We start from the raw sequence: 27,384 nt of genomic DNA, 5'->3' as shown, positions 1-27,384 counted from the left end.
CTCACAGTTTAAGACTTTGCAACTCAGCAGCCAGTGAGGTTTTGACCTTGAGGCCACAGTGCTAGTAGTAAAGCTTTGAGATACTTTTGACCTTCGAGGGAGAGGGGCCCCTGGGTAGGCTTTATCATGTGGTTGACCTGGCCTGTTTGATGACCTCTTTAGTTCTGTCATCGTATTGATCCCATTCAGTCCTGCTTACCAGCTTGAACCATGGCTAGAGATTTCTACCCGTAGACCCAGGGTAACATAGCAGCAGATGGCATGAGTGCCCTATGGCCACTGGTCACTGTCTGCAGCCCAGGACATGCCTGTTCCTCTCACAGGAGAAGAGCACACTGTGTTCCGTTCATTGTCCTGTTTACAGGCTGCGTTTATAGCAATCACATGGGAAATGCACCTTATGCACCTTGGAGCCTTCATCGACTTTTCAGGGAACTTTCTAGGCCCTGCCTGTTCACTAAGTAAACGAAACTAAATGCTGAAGAGACCTGGAATTACAGTGTCAAGCTCCTGATGTGGAGAACTAGCACGTAACCCACCCAAGCTGAAGTGGAAAGACCCCAAGGCTTTTAGAATTGGAGCCCAGCCTGACCACCCAAATCCTCATTCAGGGTTTATGAAGCAGCAGGCAGTGCATAATTGGCTAAATTTGGTTGCATTTTTATTTTTGTCTGGCCACAAATACAGGCAAAGAAATGAAAGTGATTCCTTCCCTTCCGGGAGCTTCAGAGCCAAGTTTGTTTTATTTTTAGCTTTAACTTGGTTTAGGGCTTTTAACACACTAACCACCCTATCCACTGCAGACAGTGGTGGGCCAGATTTTAGAATTTTTGCCTAGACTGGGTGCCTGAATGTAACTCTCACCAGGCTTTATACAGCTGTGACAATAAAGGGTGGTTCCAGAGAGACCTATATAGGAACACAGTTCTTGTCTTGGGACCTTCAAGAGAGGTCTCTTCAGGAAGGGCAATGTACCCAAGATGGTCATTTTCTGGGTCAGGTGGAGGAATTGGCATCCCAGGATGAAAAGAAATAGAGAAAAATGATGAAGAGAAAAGGGCAGGGATCTGTCATTTATTGAAGACTTTTAGTTCCATAGTAGTTTAGAACCAAAGCTCGGGACCCAGGCTGACCGTATCTGCATCCTTCAGCCGCTACCTGCTAACACTGTGGCCTCAGGAATGTGCTTGACCTCCTTGGGCTTTGAATTTCTTATGTAACAGACAGAAATCGTAACAGTACCAGCCATAGGATCCACTGCAGTGTAAGTCCTGCTGGGGCAGCGTATAGCAGTGCTTGACACACAGGTAGGACTCAGTCATCATTATTCTGAAGGTTATTTGCAGGCTATTACTGCAGGGCTAAACACCTGCCCATGCACTGGGCCATTTAAAACAGTAGGATTATTTTACAGTTGGAAAACTGAGGCTCAAAGGGTTAGGGAAGTTGTTCAAGGTTGTACAATAACAGCATGACACAGCTAGACCTGAGCTCAGCCCTGGCTAACCCCAAAACACCATGCCTTCTTCAGGACCAGTGGCTTCCACCTGTTACAAAGAGACTTAGCATTGATCACATGAGTGTCACTCTACACCAGGAAGTAGATTCCACTCCCTCCTCCCTGGCTTCCCTTTCGGTGACATTAGCAAATGAACTAAGGACACCAGCAGTGGTCAAAAGAGCAGAAGAAAAATTCATGGCAACAGAAGCAGAATTGTAGTTGGCACAGGCTATGAGAGGAGGAAATAGGGAGCTGTAGTTTAAGAAGTACGGAGTGACAGTTTTGCAAGATGAAAATGTCCTGGAGATAGTTGTACAACCAGGTAAACCTGCTCCTCATTACAGAACTGTACAGACTGTGGGAGATGGTAAATCTTTTTTTACATAATTTTATTAGAATTTTTAAAAATTCTACGATCCTAAAAGAGCACTAATACAAGAATCAGTGCCCCCCTTAGAGTCGAACAAGGAATTGGAGATTGTCTCACCCAACTCTCCAACCTTTACTCCTTGCCTCCTTCTCATCAGAAGCCTCCCAGACAGGATCCCTCATCACAGCTATCCGTACACTGCATGGGCTCTGTCAGGCCACGCTGTGCCCTCTTTGAAAGGGTGGTTATTAGATAGGGTCTTCAGTGTTCTTCTCTCCCAGGTTTAGGCCCTTTTGATCACCTTTAGTCCCCTCATCGTGCTGAAGTTTCTGTCCATTGACACAAGGGTTAAAAGAGTTGTAAGAGAAACAAGATGTAGAGAGTCATGTCTGCAGAGAGTGAACGCAGGGGGAAAGAGAGTATAAGCTGTGGGGAAAATTCACTAAACTATACACTGCCTTTCGGCACTAGTGGAGTGCTCATTTCAACCACCCATATACTAAAATTGATGCTAGAGAATCCTGCCGTCTGTGAGGTCTGTTCTTGGTTTTTATTCATTTAGTTTACTGCTACATTTGAGGTGTACTTTACGATCGCATTCATCATTGTGACTCTGTACCTGTTTCTTTGTTCTTGTTTTTTCCATTCCCCTTCCACCCACTCTACCCCTCTCTATTTACAAACGCTGTGTTTCTATTTCTCCCTTCTTTTCTTATCTTTTGTCTTTCCCTTCTTTCCTTTCCTCCAGTCTCCACCCTTACTCCCCTTCCCCTTTGAACCTTTTCTTCCTGTTTCACAATATCATCTATACGTTTTGATCCCCAGTTACACTTTCAGTTTCTCATACCATAAAAACAATTCAGCATTTACACACGTGTGTCCTATTTATTTTACTTTAGAATATGTTCTCAAGGTCTATCCATTTAGCTATAAATGTCTCTAGTTTATCATTCGTTATGGCTGAGTAGTACTCCATTGTGTAGAAAAACCACATCTTCTTTATCCAGTCACCAGTTGATGGGCATTTGGGCTGTTTTCAACATTTAGCTATTACAAACTGTGCTACTATGAATATGGGTGGGCATATATTGCTATGATATGATGCTTTTAATTCTTTTGAGAAGATACCCAGCAGGGGAATAGCTGGGTCAAATGGGACCTCTGATCTTAGTTTTTTGAGGACTGTGTGAGGTGTATCTTGAAAAAGTGGTTTGGGGATTCATGTGAAAAGGGAGAACTGATTAGGCTGTGAATAGGTACTGAGGCAGAATGACATGGAGCTAGCAAGTCATAGGATCTTCCTCTCTCCCCAGTTCCCTCTAGAAAGCAACCTTCATAGAGATCACAATGGCTCAGTGTCCCTTGGATACTCAGATGGCCTTCCCTTTGGGTATTCAGCATTCAGACGAGACTTGGATTGGTTCTGTTGGCCATCATCCAACAAAGGCCATTCCTAGTGGGCTGGCTTTCATATCAAGCCATATCCTATGCCTAGACTTCAGTTCCTGACCCAGGATAGATTTCTGTATCAGGTACAGAGGGGATAATGCTGGAGAGTCATGTTGTAGTTACTTTCCTCATTGCTGAGACAAAATATCTAACACCACAATTTGAAGGAGGAGATGCTCATTTTGGCTCCCAGTTTGAGAAGTTTCATTCCATAGTTGGCAGACTGAAGTAGCACAGTGGAAGGATCTGCCACAGTGGAAAGGTGGACACATCATTGTGATCTAGAGGTAGAGAGAAAAGGGAGGAAGTGAAGAAAAGATGTACTATTCTAGGTCATGTCCACAGTGATCTATGTTTAACCAGGCCCCACAGTACAATCAACTGCTGAACTTGTTAGTCGATGAATCCACTGGGGAGTATAGTTCCTCCATGATCCAGTCACCCTTTCAAAACCCCAGTCTCTGAACACACAAGGTTTGGTGAGGACATTTGAGATCCAAAACAGTATCCCATGATATTGTCAGGTCCTATAATAATTTTTCTTTGAAAATCAGAAGAGAAAATGATCTTTTAAGTTGAAGTAAATATCATGTGATATAAATGGATTTGTTTTTATACCAACACAGTTGTAAAATGTAATCTGTAATAGTTTCTCATAGGAAAGTAGCCCACAAAGGCTAAAAGGCCAAAGACCCATGAAGGTAATAATGTAGACCCTGATGTGGAGCGGCTCACTGGTCTCTCAACCTATGGGCATCAGCCTTGGCATTTTCTCTGTTTGTCTTGTCTGAGGTCTATTCTGTGATCAGTTGTAATCCATTAGTGATGTCTGTAGTAGACTCCTACCACAGGAGGGGAAGCATAACACATGTACTGTGTTTATGCTTATGACTGACCTTAGCTTGACATCTCCAGCTTGCCTCCAAGCTTTGCCCAAATGATATATGCTTTACACATGTTGAACATCCCACAATGCAATACTGAGTTGCTTAATACCTGCTGATGGACAGATTCATTGATTGAACCAGTGTCTATGAATATACCTGATCCAATGATATCTTTCCATTTTTCTTTTTCTCTACAGGCGTCTGAACAAAAATAAGCTCCAGGTTCTTCCAGAACTGCTTTTCCAGAGCACACCAAAGCTCACCAGACTGTAAGTAGAGTTGACATACATTCTCTACCTCGTGCCTTTGTGACAAGGATATGGTTTCCTTAGTGTGGTGCCCCATGCTGTGTGGAGTCTGGCAGGCCCCAGCATGGAAACTTGGAGGAGGTCACGGAAATGGTATGTCTCCTGTAGATCTCCAGGGATGACTTCTTGTTTCTTCATCCAGAGGCCAGTGGCATTAAATGGCCAGTGAAGACTATTGACATGTAGAGTGGATAGTCTCCTCTCAGGGAGGAAACTCCTCCATTTAATTTGTATTTGAACTTACATCAGAGAAATTCCCTGAAGAGTGTTTTGGGTGAATTTATTTGCATGTGATTCTCTGTGGTCTCAGACAGCGTGGTTTGGAGTAAGCATTTAAATCTCAGTGCCTGGCTGGCTGAAGCAGATTCCTACCCACTGTTTGCTTCCCATTATTGCCAGACCAAGAACTCTGGGTCTTGAGGTCTGTGATTTGGTGGGAAAAGGAAGAAACAGATGGATCTTCCAGAATGGTTCAGAATGTGAGGAGGGAAGAGCTGGAGATACCTCTGCACTTTTATTCACTCAGAGACTTTAGAAGGTTGAGACAGAGATACAGGTTGTTGTTGAAACTATGATTGATGTCTTGTGAGTGATCTTGGCAAGTGCTAATTATTTAAAGTGAACAGCTCCATGATCGTGACCCTAAAATTTTGCTGCCAGTGACTAATGTAGATTATGGAGTCAACTAGGTTGCCCAAGGCCTGACTTTCCGAATGGAGTGACATGGTTTCTGACTGCTTAGCAGTCAGGTGGTGAGTTTGTTAGTCTGGCTGGGAAGACTGTAACATTATTGGGAAAGTATTCATGTTGTGGACACCATTCTTCCCAATGGCTGTTTATAATATCTACCTGTGAGTCAAACAAAGCATACAGGCTCTGTAATAAACCGGAAAATGTGAAACACATGTCAGTGTGTATACTTACAAATGAGCTTTGCATGAGCAGTACACACATGCACACACAGGCTGCGTTCATCAATGTATTTTTAAAGAGCACTTCATTAGAATAAGAACAGATCAGGGTTGGCTGGCGTTCCAGTGGAGCATTGGTCTTGCTGGTCTCTTGTATTTCCTCAAGGTCTCTTGGTGCACACACTGTTTTTCTTGTTTGGTCCACATAGCTGACTTAGTTAAAAACATGCAAAGGTACATCACCCTTAGTCTTCATCCAATGGCTGGGCAAGGACATTCAGTTTATCAGCCTGAGTGTCTAGCAGAGCTAGAAATGCTGTACCAGGTAGAGGTACCAGAAACCATCCTGGCCTTTAACTTCCTCTTCCCGGTATACTTTTCCTTAGGTGTCCACAGAGAATTGTTTTCAAGACCCACATGGATAACAAAATCCACAGATACTCAAATCCCTCCTATAAAATGACATAGAACTTGCATAGAACCTACCATAAATGCCAAGTAAATAGTTACATACCACATTCTTTAGGGATAATGGTAAGAAAAGAAGAAGTTTGCCTATGTTCAATCAAGATGCTGTTCTTTTGAATATTTCTAATTTGTGGTTGATTGAATGCATGGATGTGGAATTTACAGATACAGAGGACCAGTGACACAGCTCTTCCCTTAAATGCTCAGTCAATAGCTATCTCTCCATCCAGCACTGCATTGGGTCTTTTCAACCTGGGCTTAACTAAGAGCTGAAGACTTTATGATATTCATCTGAAATGTCAGCATCTATTTCTTTCTTTTTTCCAGCATCCATTTCTAAGCAGAGGGAAGGTATTTTGGGGGGCTGGACCTGCTGGATGGCTTTGAGCAGGAGGGGTCTGAGGATTCCAACTGCTGCAGAAGGTGCACTGGGCTGTTTCTTGCTCATAGAATCCTCCATATGACCATCAGGTAATGCCTTGTTTGTACAGGGCTGGTCTTGATTCAGAAGGAGGACCAATTTCAGGTCGTGTGAACAGGTCTCTCAGATGCTGGGGACCAGGGACAGAGAAATGGAAACCCCTGGGTTATGTCCTAATTTCCACTTTCTAACAGAGAGCTGAGGAGCTGCAAGTATTGAATAAGATGCTGGTGTGACTGTACGTTTTCTAGTCTTAACAGGCTGTGTAAGTGGAAGGTCAAAGATAACTATTACTATTTGTATAATTTCCTTCTTTGTAAGCTCAGTTTCTGGGCTCTTTCTGTGGGAGGCCTGAAAAGATTAGGAGTTACAATGAGCACTGAGACAAATTACACAGAAATTTAGCTTCAAAACGGAGATCTGCAGCTGGGAAGGCAGGAAGGATATTCGGTTCATTTTTGTAACTGTCCCTCTCTGGACTCCTGGTCAGGCACAGAGGCTGACACTCAGGCATTCAGCCAGTGATAGTTGGATGAGCATGAATACATGAATGATATAGGCCCAATGGCGTAAATAGTACTCTCAGAGAGAGTTGATTCTTTTATCCACCATTCATTCATTTGTACATTAATTCACCGATTCATTCATTCATTCATTCATTCATTCATTCATTCAGTAAACTCTGCCCTGGGGACCTGCTTCAGCTTGGCTCCTGTGTGGGTACAGAACTGTTGACAAGAAGGATGCCCAGTTCTCCACATGCCCTATCTTGACATGTTCTGAATGGCTGCCAGAAAGCTGCAAGCTAAATATAATTTTTTTATTGAAGCAACTATATTAACCCAGGTTTGAGCTATAATCAGCAATTGCTTTTCCTCTTTGGGCTTGATCTTTGATTTTTCTTAATGGCCCTATTATGTCTTTGTCTTATTTTGTCAGCCACTCCAGGGCCTTTTTGAAAGTAAGCAGGGTACAAATTAGAAATCAATAAATGTGCAGTCATGAGTGTGTATACATATGCCACTGGCTCTGTTTTAAAAGAGCACTGCATTTCAATAGACGCAATGAGCCATTTCCCAGGAAGGACTCAATGGAGCTCTGTGCAGCTGATGGCTCTGTAGGGAGTTGTGCGGGATAAGCAGTCACTCTGGACTTTTCTCTTTTATTAGACTTATACACAAAAACTACTGAATAGTTAGTGTTTATCCAAATAATGCTTTTGGAAAGGCTCGGTGCTATGGGAAGACACGCTTGGAGTGGTGACAGGGAAGGGAAATGATATGTATTGAGAATCTAGGCTGTGGTCATAACACTAAAATTTACTTGCCAGGAATGCTACTAAAATTTAACTCCAACAGGAAAGCCATTACTCCGTGTAACTTAGAAGTCCAGTGGTCATTACAGTTTCAGGAACAGCTGGTACAGGGGGCTTGGTAATGTCATCTCACTCCCTCCATCTTGGAACAGAGGGCATGATGGACAGCCAAAGAAGACTCACAACTTAATATTTTGTAAATCCAGTGAAGAGTGACTCTGTCAACTGTCTGATGGAAAAGAACTAAGGGAAGACCCAGATTACTTAGTGTGGTCACAGGCTCGTTTCTGTTACCAGTATGACAGTATGCTCTGATTGAACAAGTCTGGTACATGTGTTCATCCTGCCTGTTTAGGGAATGGGTTTCCCACAGGAGAGAGTAATTCTGTAATCTGAAGACAGAGAAAAGGATGCCAGTCACAGAAACAACAGACACCTATGGGTTTATTGAGCATCTACTCGGTGCAGTTCCTGTGCTTTAAATGAGTGCTTCATATCTTCACAGTAACCTAACACTTGGGATAATAACACCAGCAAGCACACTGAATGCCAAGTGCTGGCACTTTCTGTCTGTTAACTTACTCGATTCTCCTAACACCTTTCTAGTTAGTACTGTTGTTCTACACATGTGAAACAGTGCTTGAACAGGTCAGTGGCTTTGCCTTCAATCGTAACACTACCGAGTGGTAGAATCAGGATTCAACTCAGGGCCGCAGATCTCAGATAATGTGCTTTTCTCCACTGTCGTGCCCGCCACCATCTGTAAAATACTCCCACTTTACGGATAAGGAAAGTAAGGCTTAGAGAGTTCACAGGACTTTCCCATAAACCCCATGAACAAGATGTGATCAAAATAAAATTTCTAGAATTTTTTACAGTGAAAGACACATTACCATTAATCCCATTCAGAATACTTCCCCCTCACTTCAGACACACTTTTCCTATTCTTGTCACTTTCTTAAGCGCTTCTGGAAATCTTGTTCGTGAGTGTCTTTATAAGGTGCGGTCACCTATACAATGAATGCTGCTGTTAAGTGTCATCCGAGCAAAAGGAAGACTTTTGATAACATTGCAGTGTCTGCCCGTCCTCCTTATTCCCTGGATCTGGCCCCATGTGACTTCTGGTTCTTTGCCAAAGTCAAAAGGACCGTGAGAGGTGAACAGTTTGAATTCATTGAGGACATGAGCGGCAGTGTATCTTTTACGGTAATAAGTTTTATAAACATTTTTAAATATTCACCATGTATTTCCATCACATGTCCTATCTAAGAGGTAGCACTTCACTAAGCAATGCTCAGGTTTGACTGTCACACGGTCTCACCAACAAAACCATTATTAAAACTATTTCTAAAGCTTAGAAGGAGTGTGAATCAGCTTTCCATCACTACAACAAAATACCTGACATTATTAACTTATAAAGGGGAAAGGTTTATTTAGGCTGAAAGTCTGGCAGGGTCTAGTTCGTGATTGATTGATGCCACTGTTTTGGGCCGGTGGTAAGGCAGCGCATCACAGCAGGAGTGCGTGCGAGGAGCAGAACTGCTCATTTCTTGGCCAGGAAATAAAGAGAGAAAGGAGAAGAGCCTGGAGTCCTAAATCTCTGGGGCATGTCCCTAATGACCTCCGGACCTTCCATTAAGACCCCCGTCTCAGGGGCCCCACGTGCCACTCAGTTGATGTAAATCCTCACTAAGGAGTAGCTCAGTGATCATTATGGTCTCAGATCTTGTATGGTTCCTACCACCTCACAATAGCACCACCCTGGAGACCACATGGGCCTAAGCGGGGCGTTCCAGATCCTAACTATGGTGGAGGGGTTGCCTAACTGATCCATAGTTGTAAGAACTGAGACACAGCACACATCCGTGTCTCCATGAAGCCCTTGCATTTTCTGCCATCCCACACTGTCATGCAAGCCATGGTGGGAGCTGAAGTTGTGCCATCAGTGACTGACAGCAGGGCTGTCACATATCCAAGCGCTTCTCCCACCTCCACCCTCCCTCACATCCAGCACAATCTGCCTTATGTGTGCATCATGGTGCATCTGTCCTCTTGGGCTGTTCTCAAGCACATGGAGCATGGGCCATAAAATCCTAGAGAAGGAAATACCCTGAGCTTGAGGCAGTATTGCTATGATCCAGAAAGTGTCTGGAAAGTCTCTATTTTGCCCTGGGCCCTCCATAAATAAATATTTTCTTATTCATGTCCTAACTAAAGTTGTCAAGTGAAGGGACTGTGTATTGTACTTCTCAAGGCTCTCTGGCCCCTGCCCCAGGACTGAGGGTAGGAGGAGGCACAGCGGTGAAAGGAAGAAGGGGTACCAATCATGTGCCATGAGACCTTGGGCAAGTTACTTAGCCTCTCTAAATCTCCTATTCGTCATGTGTAAAATAGACTGACACTCTCTGTGGTGGTGTGAGGGCACATGCTATGGTTTAGGGATCTGTGTTATAAGCATTTCATCACCCAAGAAACAGTCCAGGCTCCAGAATTAAGGAATGTTGAGGACACATTGTACTTAGGGTGAGAGGACCAAGCTCCTCTTACTGGCTTCACTGAGAGGACAGGATGGAGTGTGGCCTGTTTCACGACATAGAGATTATCAGTTTCTCCTTTTTGAATGCACTTCTAGCTTTTTCTTTCATCTGCACATAGGAGAGGCTGTGAAGGGTTTCTGGTTATTAAATGCTCAGTGGTAATGTTGCCAGAAATTCTTTAGAAGGAGCAGAAGGAAAGGTGAAAATAGTGATTAAAATCTCTCTAAATTTCTCAGCATTAGGGAGGCTGAGGGACACCTCTACTTTTTGCATTTGACCTTATCGTAGCAGTGTGAGCCGACAATGGGAGTCCTGATGTATCACCTTTCATGGATTGAGGTCCAAAACATCCGCTCAATTTTTGGTAATGGTTTAAAACCCTGTAGCTGCACAGGCAGTTATGCTAGTGGCTGAACAGAGGGCTCTAATTATTCTCCACTCAGTTTTACAAGGTATTTGACAGCTTTGAAAACACGCCACTGAGTGTAAACCTACTGTCCTTCCCTTGGAGCAGTGGAGTTGCAAGAGACTTGGGCATTTAATTGCCAGGCAGCTGAAAACAATATGACATGTGTCCAGCCATCTTAGCTGCGAGTCACAGGGCTGTAATGGTAAAACAACATCCCCATCCAAGAGCACAAGGCTGAGACTTCAGTTTCCAGGCAGTTTGCTGCCAATGAATGAGCCCTTCTCTGCACACTCAGCACTGCTGCTTGGTACCCTTCTGGGCGTGTACTGTGTTCTGCTTTTATCACAAGCATAACCTGCTCTATAGCCCCCAAACATGGAAGCTGCATTTGGAAATGTCATCTTTCTCTTTGAGGCAGTCTGGTGTTAGAGCAAAGATCTTTGCAGACATGGGCTTGAATCTTGCTTTCTGATGACCCTGGGCAAGAGAGCTGAACTCCCTGCATCTCGGGTGCTAGCTCTACAACAGGGATATTAATTTTAGTTGCTGTGTCAGTTAGCTCTGTCTACCATGACAAATACCACAGACTGGACTCCTTCAACAATGAAAATCTCTTTTCTCACAGTTCTAGGGGCTGGAGGCCCAAGATCAAAGAGTCAATCTGATTGGTTTCTTTCTTTTGTGGCCTCCATCCTTGTTTGCAGATGGCCGTCTCCTTGCTGCTTTCCACAGGATTGTCCCTCTGTGTGTGTAAGCCCCTGGTATCACTTCCTGTTCTCCTAAGAACACCAGTCATACTGGATTGGGCCTCACTTTAATGGCTTCACGTTCACTTCAGACTGTTGTCCAAATACAGACATATTCTGAGGTACTCAGGTTTGGGGCTGCAGAGTATGAACTTGGGGGAGACAGTGTGAAACAATTCACCTCTTTTCAGTTCCAAGCTTGGGTCTGATGCTCTGCAGGGTGCTCCATATGTATTCTCTCACTGTCTCTGGATTAGGAGGTAAATTTGGAGGTAAAACTGTTCTCCCTATTGAACAGCCTCGTCAAGATTCAGGCATCTTCTCAAAGGTCATAGAGGAAGTAACTGGCAGAGCCAAAGATCAAGTTCAAACCTGCCTGACTCCAGAGCCTACATTCTTTTTTTAAAAAAACAAAATTATTGGTACATTTAAGGTATACAATACAATGCCATTAATTGTTGGAAATTTGTACCTTTACACAATCAGTCTTGGCCTTGTTTTTTTTTCTCCATCTGTCTGATTTCTATACTGTTGTCTGTGCTGTCCAAACTAGAATGACTGTCACCTTATACCTCTAGATAGTATTTTCTGCAACTCACAGATGCCTTTTCAGCTGCTTTAGTATTCCACTTTTGTACTCAACTTTAAAATAAAACTACATGCACTACGTGTCTCTATAAAATTTCACATTGATGAGCAACAGTACTCTAAAAGTGAAAAACCAGTGAAGAAAACAAAAACCATACTGGCCAATTTTCCAATGGAGTTGTTATCTGATGTGGTGAATTGATAATAGGAAAACCAGTCCATCAGGATGGTGGGAGCTACAGAGACAGCCCAGAACTAATTCTGGGGACCTGTGTGGTCCTAGCCTGTTACTTGACCTCTCTAGGCTTCAGTTTTCTCATCTAGAGAGGACAGAGGAGAGTGTGGTTCAGTACATGACCTGTGGCATTGAGGCCAAGGGACCATAAGACTAGCTTCAGTATTGCAGAGCTGGAGTCCCTTCTCCAGGGGCTGTGCCAACCCAAGCTCGTGGAAACTATCCCTGCAGACGATGTCTATTTTTCTTTCCTTTTCCTCTGTCCCCCAGACCCTGAGTACTGTAGGAGGCCAGTCCTCTTCTCGCCACTGCATGCCCCCCAGTTTCATCATAGGTTGAAAGTAGGTTTCACTTAAATCTGCATGTGGACAAATAATGTCTTACAGCAGGTGCCATGTCATTCTTGGTGCTTCTGTTTTGTTAGACTAAGAGTCATTCTGTAGTAACTCCAGCCAAGGCCAGGAGAGAAGGCCTGGTAAATATCCTTTTTTCTTCTCCTTCACTGAGGATTACTCAGCTGAGCATGGAAGCCTGTGGATAAATATTTGGAATTGTTATGTAGGCTTTTACACCATCCAATTTTAGAACTAGGGATGAAAATTACCTAGGCCAGTGCTTCTAAAACTTTGCTGGGCATCTGAACACCTGGAGATCTTGTTGAAATTTGGATTCAGGTTCCATAGATCTGGAGTGAGACCTAAGAATCTGTATTTCTAACAAACTGCCAAGTGAGACTGCTAGGTTAGGGCCATGGTCTGTGAAGCAAAGATTCGGACTATAGTTGGTTTTCAAACTCAGCATATAGAAAAAAATCATTTTAATGCTGTTTTCCAGACCATCACCCAGCAAAGAGTTGGGCTCATTAGGTCTGGGATTGACCTCAGGATTTGAGTTTAATTTTGCAAGTAGGCACTCACGTGATGTTGGTGTATGTCACCCATAGAGCACTCTTTAAGAAACAACAATCTATTCTAGTCCCTTTTATTTTCTAAATTCAAGAGGAGATAAGTAGCCAAACCCTTGCTGAGGAACTGTATGCTAGTAACCTCATGCATATTCCAGTTCCTGTTCTCCTAAGAATCTTTTTTTTTATGCCCACTACACAGATAATACAACAAATTCTTGAGGACATTAAATCATTAGTGATAAATCCAGGTCATCCTGACCCCCAATTCTATGTCTAACTTATCATGTGAAGTGTGTACCAAATTATACTGGGGGTGGGGAGGGAGGGAGAGAGAAATTGGGGAATCAGATTTATGAAGCTTTTACAATTCAATATTTTGAACATATACACTCTCATAAGCACATATAAACACATTCTTCTGAGATCTCAGATATTAAGACTTGAAACATTAAAAGAGAAAAATTTATGGACTTAAATACATGCTAGCAAGTAGACCTTTCTAAGTTCCCTGTAATTTTTCAAAGATAGAGTTGAGATTTAGATTTTTAATCTCTTGAGCCCTTCATGCCAACAGAAGGGTTTTTCTTTTAAGTGATTAGGTGATACACCAAGAACATTCTGCCAACTTGGAAATTGTTTTGAATCTTTTTTTTTTTATAAAGAAGGAAAGAAAACCAAGCTGTGACTTTACAATGCTTTGGAATTACAGAATATGCTTGTAATTTTTACAGTTCTGCACAGACTTCTTTGTCACATCTGGATGATATTACTGGCAGGAATATATGGGGGAATAAACCATGAACTGGAATGTGAAACATCCCACAAAATGAGTTTCTTAGAGGTTGCTGCATAAAACATTTTGAGTCTCCCTTTCTTTGGAAGGGTGGCTTAAGTGATTTCATGGATTTAGTATTTTCTTTGGTTCGAAGGTAAGGATTTTTGCTGGTTTGCTTGATGGGGGTTCCAAGATGTGCATGGCTTTCTGAAGATGTGCATGCGGTTCTCCAGTCATGTCATGGACAAGGGTGAGAAAAGCCACCGTCCAGGAAAGTTAGGCAAACCTTTGGTGACTGACATGAACCAGTGGTGATACGTGCAGTGAAAGCCTGCAACCAACTGAATGGCTGCAAAAAGAGAAAGAGTGTAAGGTCCAGAAAACTTGCTGAATTTTAACAGTAATGGTTTAATAGCTGATGGCTACACAAACTCATATCCTGGCATAGATAGCTGAAAGCCTTTGTACATCAGTGCATCCTCTTGCACTATATGAAAACAGTTGTTAGGAAAAAGGAAAAAAAAAAAAACTCCAAGCTGTTACCTGGAACTTGGTCACTTCCCTGTTGGTGACATTCTTGCCTGATTCCCGGTGGGGGGGAGGTGCAGGTGAGGGGGATGACTATGTGACCAGGAACAACTAAAACATTGAACACCTACTGTATGTGCATGACACTCCAGTGTGCTGGATGCCGGTATGCTGAGTATGGAACCCAGAAATGTCTAATCAGAACCCAGAGGGTGTGAGTGTGGGCTTTCTGCCACCTGGCTCCTTCTCTGACTTCCTTGGCTGGGTCCCACCTATGGAGTTGGAATCTTGACAGCCAAGCCCTTTCTGTACAGTACCAGTGCTACACTTGGCATGTGGCAGAATCCACCACCCTAGTCAGGGTTTCATGATGATCACCAAGGGTACTCAGAGAGAGTGTGCTGTTTACTAATAATGAGAACCAGCAGCCTACTTTCATGCACATCATGACATCCTCCTTCTTATCAGGAGGTAGAAACCTGAAGTGAGTTAAACATCAAGGAAGTTCCACATTGTATACAGAAAAGTGGCATTTTTAGGTGGGCAGAGCCCAAACACACGTTCTTTAATTATCTGAATGATGCAAATGTGCCTCCATCTGATAATCTTGAAATATTTGTTCTTGAACTACGTTTATCATCAACAGAAACATTTCTAAAGAGCCTAATCATCCCTCATTTTCAACCAACATTTGGGAATCTCTCCAGGGAACGAATAGAGTTTTAATTTGATATGCCAAATTCTAGCAAAATTTCAGATCACACCAAAAAAATGAATAAATAAATGTCTGTAACTTTGTCTTTTCCCTGGCTTTCCTTGGGCTCAGGGTCCTGGATTTGAATGTTAAATTCCATTTATAAGATTTACAGTTCATTTACAGCTGTTGGAGACTGAAGACTGTAATGAAAGTGTTGACACAACACTAACAACAGCAAAACTGTGATAACACGGGACTGTCCAAACCAAACAGAAATAGAGAAGTTTAAGTAAATTTCATGCTCCTTGCCTGAATTTGGTGTGCTGGACCTCAGTTTTTGATTCATGGTGTAGAATAATATTGTAATGTTTTATTCATGATGCCTCTCTCTTCCCATCATTCCTGTGCTCATTCTCCTTGCACTGCTTGTGGTGATGATGCCTACTTGGAAGGGTGGCCTCTTCTTGACTGGCACTACCTGTTGCAGAGCCAGAAGCTCTCCGTGGTTGGCTAAGTGGAGTTTCCTGTGATTGAGCTGGTGGCTTTGCCTTTCCTAGGTGTGTCCAGAGCTCGGGACTGAATTTTTAGTCAGTGAGTCAGCTTTTGGGTGAAATAGACATAAAATCATGCCAGCATTTCTCCAAGCAGAAGGACTGTGTTATGACTGCTAAGGGAGAAAACTTGGGGTCCAGGAGACTGAAGGGTGATCAAGAACTGATCCCTCTACCTCAGTCTCATTTAGTTAGGCATTTGTGAAACTCTGGGCTGGGGATCAAGGTGTTCAGAGAAACCTCACTGTGATAATTTTTAAAAGATGAAGACCATAGAAAAAAATGGTTGATCATCAGTTGTATTGATGTCATTGCTCTAACATCTTCCTGTATCTCTGTCTCCTACCACTCTTTGCAAAATGCGCATGCACATACACACACCACACCACGCACATAGATATCATACCATTTAGCACACATGCACAAAATGTACCACACCAAGCCACATGTACTGTCAAACCACACCACACATGTACATACAGCATACCATAGCACATATGCACATAGAACATACCAGAGGTATCTCATATACACGTGACATGCCACACCCCACCCATAGACAACATACTATACCACACGCATTATACCACCTCCCACATACATTGTACCACACCAGGAAATACACACATCACATCACATCATGCAACACACATAAAATACCATACTGCACCATGCATACTCACACCAGACAGTATACACATCATGCTATAGTATGCACACATGTGTATCATATACCACACACACAGCACATACTATGACATGCATGTGCCCATAAAACCCTATCTCTCATGGATTATTGCAGAAAGACAAATGAAGTTTCCTTCCAAGCACTGAAACAAAGCACAGATATAATTCACTTTTATGCAAGATACTTGCTGTTAAATTAGCTCCAATTATTGAGCAATGCTATGGTGAGATATGGGGGATTGAAAGACAGCAGCAGGTGGTAGAAGGGAGGCTGTTTCTGTGGCTCATAATTAGTGTTTTTGGTGCACAGAGATAGTGGCAGAACTGTATCGGAGGCAGTAAGTTGTTACTGCAAATGTTTTCTTGTCTCGAGAGAGACATTTTCTATAGAAGAGATGTGTATGGGTCAAGCTTCTACTCCGGATCTTCAGGCACTTTCAGTCTATTTTAGAACTGAGTGCAGGTCTTGTCAACCACCAGATCCCAAGGACTCAACCACAGAACAAAATTATCTTGGAAATGACCATTATAGCTTCCATGGCTAATAGTGTCCTCTGCAGGCCCCTTCCCTTATATAAAGCACTTCCTTTATTTAACTGAGAGTGAAGGATAGAAGATCATTAAGTCTAATGAGGCCGGAAGAAGCAGCAGGGAAAGACAGAGCTGCCCAGAGTTTCTCCTCTCCTTGAGTGGACAGTTGTGACATAAATGGAACATGGAGTGGGTAGATTTTGTCAGCTCTGCTCTCACCATGTGTTAGCAATTGGTCTGTCACTTCGTCTCTGCTCCCATCACTGTGGGGTTAGCCATCATTCTTTCTTAATGTTTTTTTTTGCTTGTTTTTGTTTGTTTGGGTTTTTTCTGGTACCAGGGATCAAACTCAGAACCTTGCGCTTATGAGGCAGGCAGCAGAACCATTGAGCTAAATCCCTGGCCCTCATCATTCTTTCTTGATTGAATAATTGTGGAGACCTCTTTCCCAACCTACCTGCTTCATCTCATGTTCCTTCTTCAACCATATCCAGCCAACAGCTTCTATGATCATTTTAAGACCAATCGGGTCACCATCTCTTTGCAGCTCTTGGTGGCCTTGCTATTTCTTCTTCCTGGAATGTGCTGTCAGATGTCATTGGGGCCTGGCCCTTCTTGAATGCATGTCCTGACTCAGATATCATTTCTGCGGAGAGCCCTTTTCTGCTTACCTTATCTGTGGCGGTGTTCCCCTTCTTTATGGGGCACTGTCTATTAATGACTCACTTGTATTTTTCTCATAGCACTTACTACTACCTGAAATTCTTTGGCTTATTTATACGTTTACTTGTTTATTTAGTCTCTGCAAAATCTACTTTTTCTACCAGTTGTGTGATCAAAGTCACCTTCTATGGCAATCTAGTTTTTTCCTCACTGCTGCAAAAAGCTCTGAATGCTTCATTAATAGCACACACACACGCGCACACACACACACACACACACCCACACACATAAGACCCATGCGCACTCACACAAATGAAGACAAAACTATCACCGTAGGGCAGATTTTGTATCTGACAGTTGATCTGCTACCACAGAGAGACAAACGACTCCTGCTAGAAACTTCTTCCAGCAGATATGAGCCAGTGCCCAACACTGAGAGCTGGGGAGAGGAATGTTATGTTTGATGCTCATTTCAAAGGTCTGGGAATAATATTCTGTGATACAATGAAATGAAAAGATGAACTGTGTTGGCTCCATCTCCAGGCCTCATTGAGTTTTGACTTCTAATGGGCATTGAAGGGATTGTCTAGTTATTGGAAGCCTCAGCTCAGTGAAAGCTTTATGAAAAAGGGCACAAGAGAAAGAGGAAAGAAAATAGGAATCTTTGCAGAAGTGCATCTCAGATTTGGTTTTTTCCTTTTCTGGCTCCTCTAATGCCAGGAGAAAAAATTTATCACACAAATGACTCTCCCTTGTCTGCCAAGCTCTATGGAAACTCTTATCTCTAACACATCTCTCAGAGGTTCCGAAGCCATTTTTATAGAACACTGGAGCTGATGATACCTTCTGGAACTTCTACACTAATGTTATTTTACAGTTGGAGAAAATGAGACGCAGGGTAATAAGGGACCTAAATCTCCAGCTCTCAGATTTCTAGTCTGACCCAAAGGTACCTGCCTACCTTGGCCATGATACTTCATTAAGTGGTGCGGAGAAGGAATATTATCTTATAATAGTCATGGATTGTTGCTTCCCAGGGTTGGTCTGGCTGGGGTAGCAGTTATCTTTTAAGAAAGGTGATAGTGGTTTAAATATTGACTCTTGACAGCACCTTGCTCTTACACTTCTCAGCTTTCATGCCTGTGAGAGATATATTTATGTTCTTTATAAATTACCCAGGCTGTGAGCCTGAAAGTGGTTTGCTTGGAAAACTAAGGATTAACCACTCATGCCCTTTTTGAGTGGTCATTGTCATGATAAACTGGAAGAAGAGAACTGACAGGACAGAAATCACTTGAAAGCCATTTCAAGGGAAGAATTAATGAAATAAGCAACCAAAAGGAAGGAGTAGAGGAATAGAAAGCCCTAAGGCTTTCAGCTTGTCACTGGGAGGATGGTAGTACCATCAAAAGGAAGGGAAGGGAAGAGGAAGACCATTTTGGGTGTGGTGGCAGAATCTGCTTCCCAGAGCTTGCAGCCTTCTCTGAGATGGGAAGCCCTTGTTATACCAAAAAATCCACCCCTGAGGAATTTCAGGAGTTAAAGAGCTAAAGCCAGTTTTGAATCAGCTTCAGCAATGTTTTCTTTCCCATTCCAGCTAGTTACTTCTCTTTTATAAGGATTCTGTATTTAAGAAGAAAAGACAGATACTCATAATCCAGTAGCCACTGAGGAACTGACTGTGTTTTCCTGGTGGACAGGGTCACTGCACCCTGCTTACCTGCCATATATAACCCATTTACCTGCACCTAATTAGCCAGAGTTCGGTGTGGAGTCCCAAATTGCTATGCTAATGATGGCAGCCCTCCCTTCCCAAGAAGTGCTGATTACCAGGCTCAGCATGAGGGACTTCAATAATATCTCTTTCCAATGATATAATTTGATTCCTCCATGGGAGGCTGCCTTGGTCCTAGCTCACTTAGCACTAAATCTCTCACTAGATACTCTCATTACTTAATCTTTTCAGGCCCCAGACCAGCCTGGGCCGCTTATTTATTTATCTGGGGCCCTGTTTACTTCCCTGTTGTAAATTACTTCTGGCTCCTGGCCGTCTGATTGCTGCGGTGATAGACTAATAGCTGAGAGCTACTGCATTTGCCTTGTGTGATGAGGCAAATAATATGCTTAACTTATGGGAGAAAAAGGCACCCTCCATTCATTTCAGTGGAGGAAAATATTACTCAGGGGAAAGGGCCAAATCATTTACCTAATGGCTGCTGGTGGAACTCGGTGTAATTACTGACAGAATTATGTGAAACAAATTGTCATGCCCATAAATCTAAATCTCCAGTTCTCAAAAGCAGACAGGGAATTTTGGTGGCTTGCACGGATGCATTCTGCCTCTCTCGTAGGGTAAATTTCTGAGAGATGGCTGGCAGAAAATGGAGGATCACTTGGCAAGAAGAGTATGCCCTTTACTAGCTCTGAAGGCCAGAGTGGGCAAACTACAGCCTATCCCTACCACTGTCTGTTGTAAATAAAGTTTTATTGGGACACAGCCACACCTATCACACATTAAGTGTGGCCACATCTATGCTATAATGGTAGAGGTGGACTGCTGTGACAGAGACTCTATTATTTCCAAAGCTGAAAATATAATGTGGCCCTTTACAGAAAAAAAAAAAATTGTCCATCTTTGCTCTTCTAGTAAAACAGTGAGCAAATGTTTTATATGGAAATGGAGAAGTGAAATTGGATTCTCCTCTTTACTTTTCTTGCTTCAAACAATGGAATCTCATTGCAAAGGAAACAGGATATAGTTCTACTCATACAGTTTCACTCCTGTGTCTATTAACTGTATCTTCTCTCAACTATCTGGTGGGTTAATAGGTACTGTATTCTGAACCCATTTGTCAGTAGAGAAAACTGAGACTGCATGGTAAAATTTTAACTACTTAGAATTAGAATTCATAGCTTGCCTCTCTAGCTCCAGACTCTTTTAGCTAGATCTCTTGCTTCCTGGGAAGAAGAAGGAAGAAGACTTTGGCAGTGGAGGATTTAATTGGACCCAAAAAAGAGCTGCTGAAAGGGGGGCTGTGAGTAGCCCAGTCAGAGGAGACGCAAAGAGGAAGTGTTTTATTCAGTCCACATTCACTGTGGGATAGATAGTGGAACAGGCCCAAGAATACTTTATGTGTTGGGAAACTTAACGAATGTTTGTCACGCAACAATTGAAAACCAAAAAGAAAGCCTAGGTGCTAAAAGCTTATTTTGTGGTTGCTGTTGCCTGTGCAGTACTATTCACTGGACAGAATTCCCATATGGTTTACTTATGATGTGGGAGCGGAAGCCACCAATTCTGCGGTAGCCATGTGGAAAGACAGCCCTTGCTCTTGCACTCTTCCAGGCCCTAGGGCAGAAGGGAACCAAATCAGATTCCCTGAGCTGCCAAGATGGCTGTGGAAAGGTAGTAGATCCGTAGGCCTACAGAAGTCACCAGTGTGTCTGCTGCCGTTGCAGACACCTCAGGTTGAGAATGAACCAGATGCACCTCTTGCAAAAAGTTATTGAGCTCAGAGCCTAGGAAGATAAGAGAAGACAAGGTTGCCAGAGTAGTAGGAAAAAACTCCACAACTGTGTAGTAGCACCTATGATTTGTCGAATGTTGACAGAGCACCAAGCATTATTTTAAACTCCATAATCTTTGGAATCTCATCCAGGCTTCATAATTATCCTGTGAGGTAATTATTGCTATTTTATTTCACTGAGAAGGAATTGAGGCCCTGAGATAATAAATAATTGGGCCAAGCTCATGTCTACAGGGTGGAACTGAGAATCCAATCTGCATGATTCCTTGACATGAAGCCAGGCTTCTACATCCCAGCTCTGCCACGGGGCCCACGATTTGGCTTTTCTGAGCCCCAGAGTCCACTGTGTAAATGGGTATAGTGACAGCTGGCATGGTGGGGACAGACAAGGGCAGTGGCATGTTTCAAGCATCAGTCTAATGTGTGATTCGCAGAAAGAGCCAGCAGCCTCTTTTCTATTCCCTTCCTTACAAGGACTTGGGAGGCACAAACCAAGCTTTACCAGCATTGTCTTTGGTATTCTGCTGAGCTTTGAAGGAAGTGAGGTACACAGACCCAACCTCTGACCTTTAGACAATGCCATCTACCTGGCTTCACACTTATGGACCCGGCACCACCCCAAAGCAGCGAACACCCAATCAAACATGGACAGAACACAAGGGATTTGCATCACATGATTCAGGGAGAGTTGCGCTTTCAAGGAAGAGTTCCTTTTTGTAACGCAGTCAATCTTTGTGGCACCTCTGCTCTGTGGGATAAAATGCAGAGAGAGATTTGGAAATAGGCAGGTGGGACAGATGAGGGTAGCCTGTCATTTCTCTCTTGATTAAGCTGGGGAGGCTCCTGATTCGGACCCCTCCTTTCCTGGAGTCTACATGGGCTGTGACATGCTGGTGCATTGACTTTCCGTGAAAGCACTTCAAATGAAAGGAAAGAGCAGTGTTTTTGTTGTATTACGTGCCAGGCGAATTCTTTCCTCAAGCATTCCCAGTTTATCTTCTCACCTCCATCAGAAACCAAGGGAAGAGACTGATAGAACTTAGCCTCAGAGGTAAGAATAGATGAGGCAAAATCAGAGCCTGGGTCTTCCAGCTCCAAAGCTCATTATGCATCTCATTCTGTGAAGAAGAGATAGCTCTTTATTTCCTCCACCTTTCTAACCACACCCAAGCTGCCTGCAAAGAAACTATAGACATTGTCCCAGGGACCATGTCTGGCCTCATGGGATCTGACTTCTTCCACTCTGGAGGAACTGGGCTTTTTAGAACTCTCGATATTACCATTGACAGATCTGTAAAGCAACATAGATAAGGAAGAAGAAAGAGGAAACCAGAAACAAAGATGCAAAGCCATCTTTGAAGTAGGATGGCCCGAGAGACCAGTAGACTAGATTCCAGGCCTACCAGGATGTGTCTCTGTCCTCGGCTTATTTCTGCATCCCAGGAGCTTCATTCTCAGATATTCTCTTGTGGTAGCTCCCTACAGATAGGCACGTACAGCTCTGTGACCAGAAGTTAGAATTCCCTGGGGTTTATACCAAGAGATGCTCAGCCAAGTGCCCTTCTCTGGACCTGGCACTACAGCCAGAGCTTGAGGCCTGTCTGTGTCACATCCACCTTCAGTTGAAAGAAGGAAGGGAGTAGGGTCTAGGCATGCAGAGCCTGGAGCAAACACACTTCTGCCAGGATAGGCTGTGATAATGACACATGCAGGAAGTCACAGTTAGCTTTTATGTCCCCAGCTCCAGACTTCTTCAATCTCAGTCATGCAGAGGGTGTCCTGCAATTAAGGTTCTATGTCCTCCCCAACTATGGGAAACATACCTGAGAGTCTCAGGATGACCCAATCAAGCTGGGAAACAGGACACTAAACACAATGGAGGGGCTGTCCAGGCTGCCCTGGGACAAGGATCTTCCTAGCTTGGCCTTTGGAATCCTAAGGCTGGGAGAACACTCTAAAGAAGGACTGCAAACTAAGGAAAGATGTGCTATGCCCTCAGACCCAAGACATGTCATCTTCCAACCTGGACAGAACTTGGGGAGCAGGATGGGGGCTGGTGGAATCATAGCTCACACTCCACGTCCTTCTTCCGCTTTGTCTCCTCCACACTTCTTTCAATTCTTCGGCCTGAAAAACATTACCACGTCTTCTTTTCTCTACATCTTTATATCTTCTCATTCATATATGGAAGGCTCCTCTCAGTTCCTGTTATTCAACTCATTCTCCCTCCTTCAGACTTACCTGTCATCGCTGTTCCTCCAGGAAGTCTGTTCTGATTGCACTGGTCTGATTTCCAAAGACTTCCTTCACCGCGAGCACCCATCACACACCTGCTCAGAGACCGGTGCTTCGTCCTTCCCCACCAGACTATGAGTTGCTTATGAGCGAGGGATATTTGTTTTTTTGATTAGCAGGGATTAGTACAGTGTTCAAGTATTTTAAAAAGGAAAATACATAAATGAGTGGGAAGCAGTGCCGTGAGAGCAGATGTTGGCTTTTATGGAGTTCATTACCTCAGAGGTATTCCAGGCAGAGGATCATCAGCTCTCCAAATGTTGAGAAATGCCTTTCTTCAAATGTGTGTTGCATCCTAATATGTGTTCTGCAAAAAAAAAAAAAAAAAAAAAAAAAAAAAATCAAAAAATCCTGGTTAATAGATTTGGAAATGTGCTAAAGGAGTCACATAAGATTTCTTGTAGGACTTTTCAGTGCCTTTGCTGTGTTACTATGCACTGAAAATTTCCAAGAGGTAAAAGTAAATATGCAGCTAGTTCTCAAATACTCTGAAATCTGTGTTCATGATGGGACTTGAGTTTTTTAGAACTGCTTTTTTTTTTTTATTTTAGGAAAATAGGAGGTTGGGACTTTTTAAAAATAGAATAATGCGTAGGTGAAAGGGTCATGAAAGGACCCTAAAAAAAAATTGAGGACAGTCTGGAATGTCCCTTGGGAAGCTGGTAGTGATCAAAATGGGTCAAAGATTGGTCAGTCCAGGCTGCTGATCCGGAGGCCCCATTTAGTTGCAGTCTGCTGTGTCCCTTGACAGCCTTCTCAGTGGTGGTCTGTATGCAGTGCTGAGGGCCCTTCTCCAGGCACTCCTTTTGCTGATGCTTTTGTCTTTCAGAGGCTTCCTTAGCGCCCTACTTCCTTGAAGCTTTCCCTCATTGCTAGAAGGAAAGCAGCAATTCCTTGCTATATGGATCCTGTCTACTTTCTCTGGTTCTTTCATTCTTCTCCTTGTCTGTGACACTTATCACTTCCCTTTTGACTATTTTGGTGTGTGTGGGGGTCCTTTTGCTCTAAGGACAGAGAGTGCTATAGGCACCTTAGGCATTCTGGATGGATTTCGGATTGCAGATTCCTGCCTGAATCTAACATCGCCACTTCCACCCTGCCAGGGGTGGAGTGAATTCCTCCCCTCTGAGTCCTCCGAGGTGGATGTCTGCAAATGTTCAAAGGCTTCCCCATGGCAATGAGTATTGGTGCGTTCACAGGGTGGGGTGCATTCCAGCCCGCAGGGACCTTTCTGCTCTGCTGCCCTGCTCCTCAGCACTGAGATTTACTCTGCACCCCTGCATAGAGACCCCTGCAACAGTTGGTGTCTGCTTGCTGCAGTCTTGAGAAGAGAATGCGACCCTTACCTGGGCCACGGCAGCCTGTGGGACCTTGTTGTCACGCACTTGCACAAAACGCACAAGCGCAAGGGTGGCCTGCAGCACACACTTGTGCTTGTCTCCTCCCCTTCCCGACACACATGTGTACTTTGCCCACACTGCCCCATGCTTTTGCTCCTGGCCTCCCCCTACTGCATACACTGCCCTGCCTTCTTGTCTAAAGCCTGTTTATCCAAGTTGAGAGACAGTGCTGTATGGTTTGTAAGAGTGAGGGCTCTAAGTTAAAGAATTATTGTAAACACCAAATGACTGAATCTTTACCAAACGTTTAGCCCCATGCCTGGTGCTCAGTAAACATAGCTGTTCTTATCTCACTGTCCTGCCCAAACCTTCCCCATTTAAAGAAGACTCGGTGGCCACCTTGTCTCACAGAGGTCTTTCCATCATTCCTGGGATTCTTCCGTGTGGTCATCAAAAACCCCAATCACACCTTTCATGAGATTTTTGCCATTGTTACAATGGGCTGCTGTTCCTCACTGTTGTTATTAAATAAGACATTCCCTTTGTTTCTGCCGTTTACTCCCAACAGTGTGGTCAGTCACCACGCTGTGTGCTGTGGTAGGTTTTACACAAAATAGCTGGCGTGTTTACTTGTGTGTTTACCTGGACTGCCTGATTGGGTAAAGTGAAGAATTTCAAAAATTCACCCTAAGGCTGGAGATTTAGCTCAGTCGTACCACCCCCTGCCTCACAAGCAGGAGGTCCTGAGTTCGATCCCGGCCCCCATACCAAAAAAAAAAAAAAAACCACCCTTGTTCTTCCTCTTCTTGTTGCTCTTTTCAAATGATTGGAAAATGGAGGCCCCATAGGTGGAATTCCGCCTGTAGATGTATGGCATGTAGCCCACACAAATTCTAAAACATGAGTTGACTATATTTAAGACTAGAGAAATTTCATGTAAAACCTAGATTTTTGTTCTCCCCCACATTGGGAGCTCTGCCAACAGCAGTCTACCTTAGGTGCCCTTTCCCAGACATGCTTTCTCTGGATTGCTTCAGTTTCCACATTTATCCCTGCCCCTCTGGCCCGAATTTGTTTACTGTCTCGACATGGTGGTCTGAGACCACAAGGCCAGGATAGTCAGGATGAAAAGCAGGCCCCTAGCAGGACTCTCTGCCGTTGTTAGTCTGGAAATTCTGTGAGACTCTACTGCACCTTCCTTTGGCAGTTTCTGCAGCCTTTTCATCCCTGAGAAGCAGGCAGGGTAGATGTCACGATCTCTTTCCTATAGAACAGGGAGCCCAAAGATATCAAGGTCCTCCTTTGCTCTTATTGGCACCAGCAGCCATTTAGGATAGGGAAGTGGCAGGAGCCACGCAGGTGTGGGTGTCCATGCGATCTGTGCGCCTTTACAAACACTTGTGAACTCAAGTCCGGCGAGTTCCCACTTTAGGTGCAGCCCTAGAAGCATTGGATTCAGCCTCAACTCTGGCATCCCTTGCGGAAACTCTCTGCCTGCACAGACTTCTTCCTCTCCTCCGCCGCTGGCCCCACATGCTCAGCCTACCTCAAGGTGGAGGTGTGTGTGCTGTACGGGGACTGCGTGGCCAGTCCCTGCGGCCTCCAGTATCCCGCTGTCAAGGGCAGGCTTTGGAGGCCCTATCCCTGGTAAGACTTTGCAAAAGGGGAGTCGAAGAAATGGTTAGATCTGGTTTAAATTGAAATAATTATTTCATTTCCTCCCCTTGGTCAGGGCTTGTTTTTGTGGTGATGCAGCTGTCTCTCAAGTGTAGACCCCTCTTGTGTCCAGGTCTTAGTCACATCGTTACTGGCAAGTGAATTGGGGTGCGCTGATTACTGTCTGAACTGAGCACCAAAGCTCTGATAGTGACCAATTAGTAGTAAAGAGACTTCCCTCACCAGGGATCCCTTCTTTGATTTTCTGAACAGTGAAAACTTCTACTGTTCTCTTTAATTTGACCTCTCAAGGGCCCCCAGGCTCAGGGCCTCCTCTCATGGAAAGATTGGGAGGAGCCAGCTAATTTATTTTCCTGAGTTATGTCATCAAAAGCTGCTTCCATTATTTATTTCAAAAAATGTGTCTTTTCATACCCTTCCTCTGTAGAGTTACTATAAATTGACAGATTAATATGGAAGATTCTTTTGAGACCTTCCAGGTTAGTCATGGAAAATAGACCGCATCTTAGATACTAACTCAGATTAAATAAATGATGCCCAGGGTGATAACGCTGACAAGAGTCCCATGGCTCATCCAAGCTCAGAAAGCTGTCCTGTACGCTTGGTTGCCATGGGCCCAAGAAAGGAAGTGGTGGTTTGTGTACTAGGTGCTGTCGCCTGTGGCAGAACTGATACTTCCCACTTTATAGATCAGGAAGTTGCACCCAAAGGTTGGAGTCAGTGAGGGTGCTACTGGCCGTGATGAACATTCTTATAGTTGAAGGGAATAATATATAAGTTCATAGTTTACAGGTGTCTTACTCCATTTTCTATTGCTATAACACCAAACACCTGCAGCCGAGTAATTAACAGAATAGAGATTTATTTGGCTCACAGTCCTGGAAGGTGTAAAGTCCAAGAACGTGAAGCTGGCATCTGCTAGGCCTTCTTGCCGCATTCTAACATGGCAGAGGGTATTGCAAGGTAAGACAGAGCAAGAGTGCTAGCTCAAGTCTTTTTTCCTTTTCTTAGAAAGCCACTCCTGGTGGCCCCACGCTCATGACCCATCTAATCCCCATCAC

General features: G+C 43.8%; 1 protein-coding gene across 2 annotated transcripts in view; it reads left to right on the top strand.

Annotated features, from left to right (window-relative positions):
* The window catches only part of Slit3 (slit guidance ligand 3), a 552,271-nt gene that overhangs the window by 56,080 nt on the left and 468,807 nt on the right, over positions 1-27,384 (top strand). For both annotated transcript variants that reach the window (XM_010622214.2, XM_010622215.1), the window contains exon 3: positions 4,405-4,476. In XM_010622214.2, coding sequence (XP_010620516.1) covers positions 4,405-4,476 — 72 coding nt within the window. The remainder of the gene's footprint in view (positions 1-4,404; positions 4,477-27,384) is intronic.

This window comes from Fukomys damarensis, unplaced genomic scaffold (assembly GCF_012274545.1).
Source record: "Fukomys damarensis isolate Sample0158 unplaced genomic scaffold, DMR_v1.0_HiC HiC_scaffold_9, whole genome shotgun sequence".
Lineage (NCBI taxonomy): Eukaryota > Metazoa > Chordata > Mammalia > Rodentia > Bathyergidae > Fukomys > Fukomys damarensis.
This window is presented reverse-complemented; position numbering and strand designations above follow the sequence as displayed.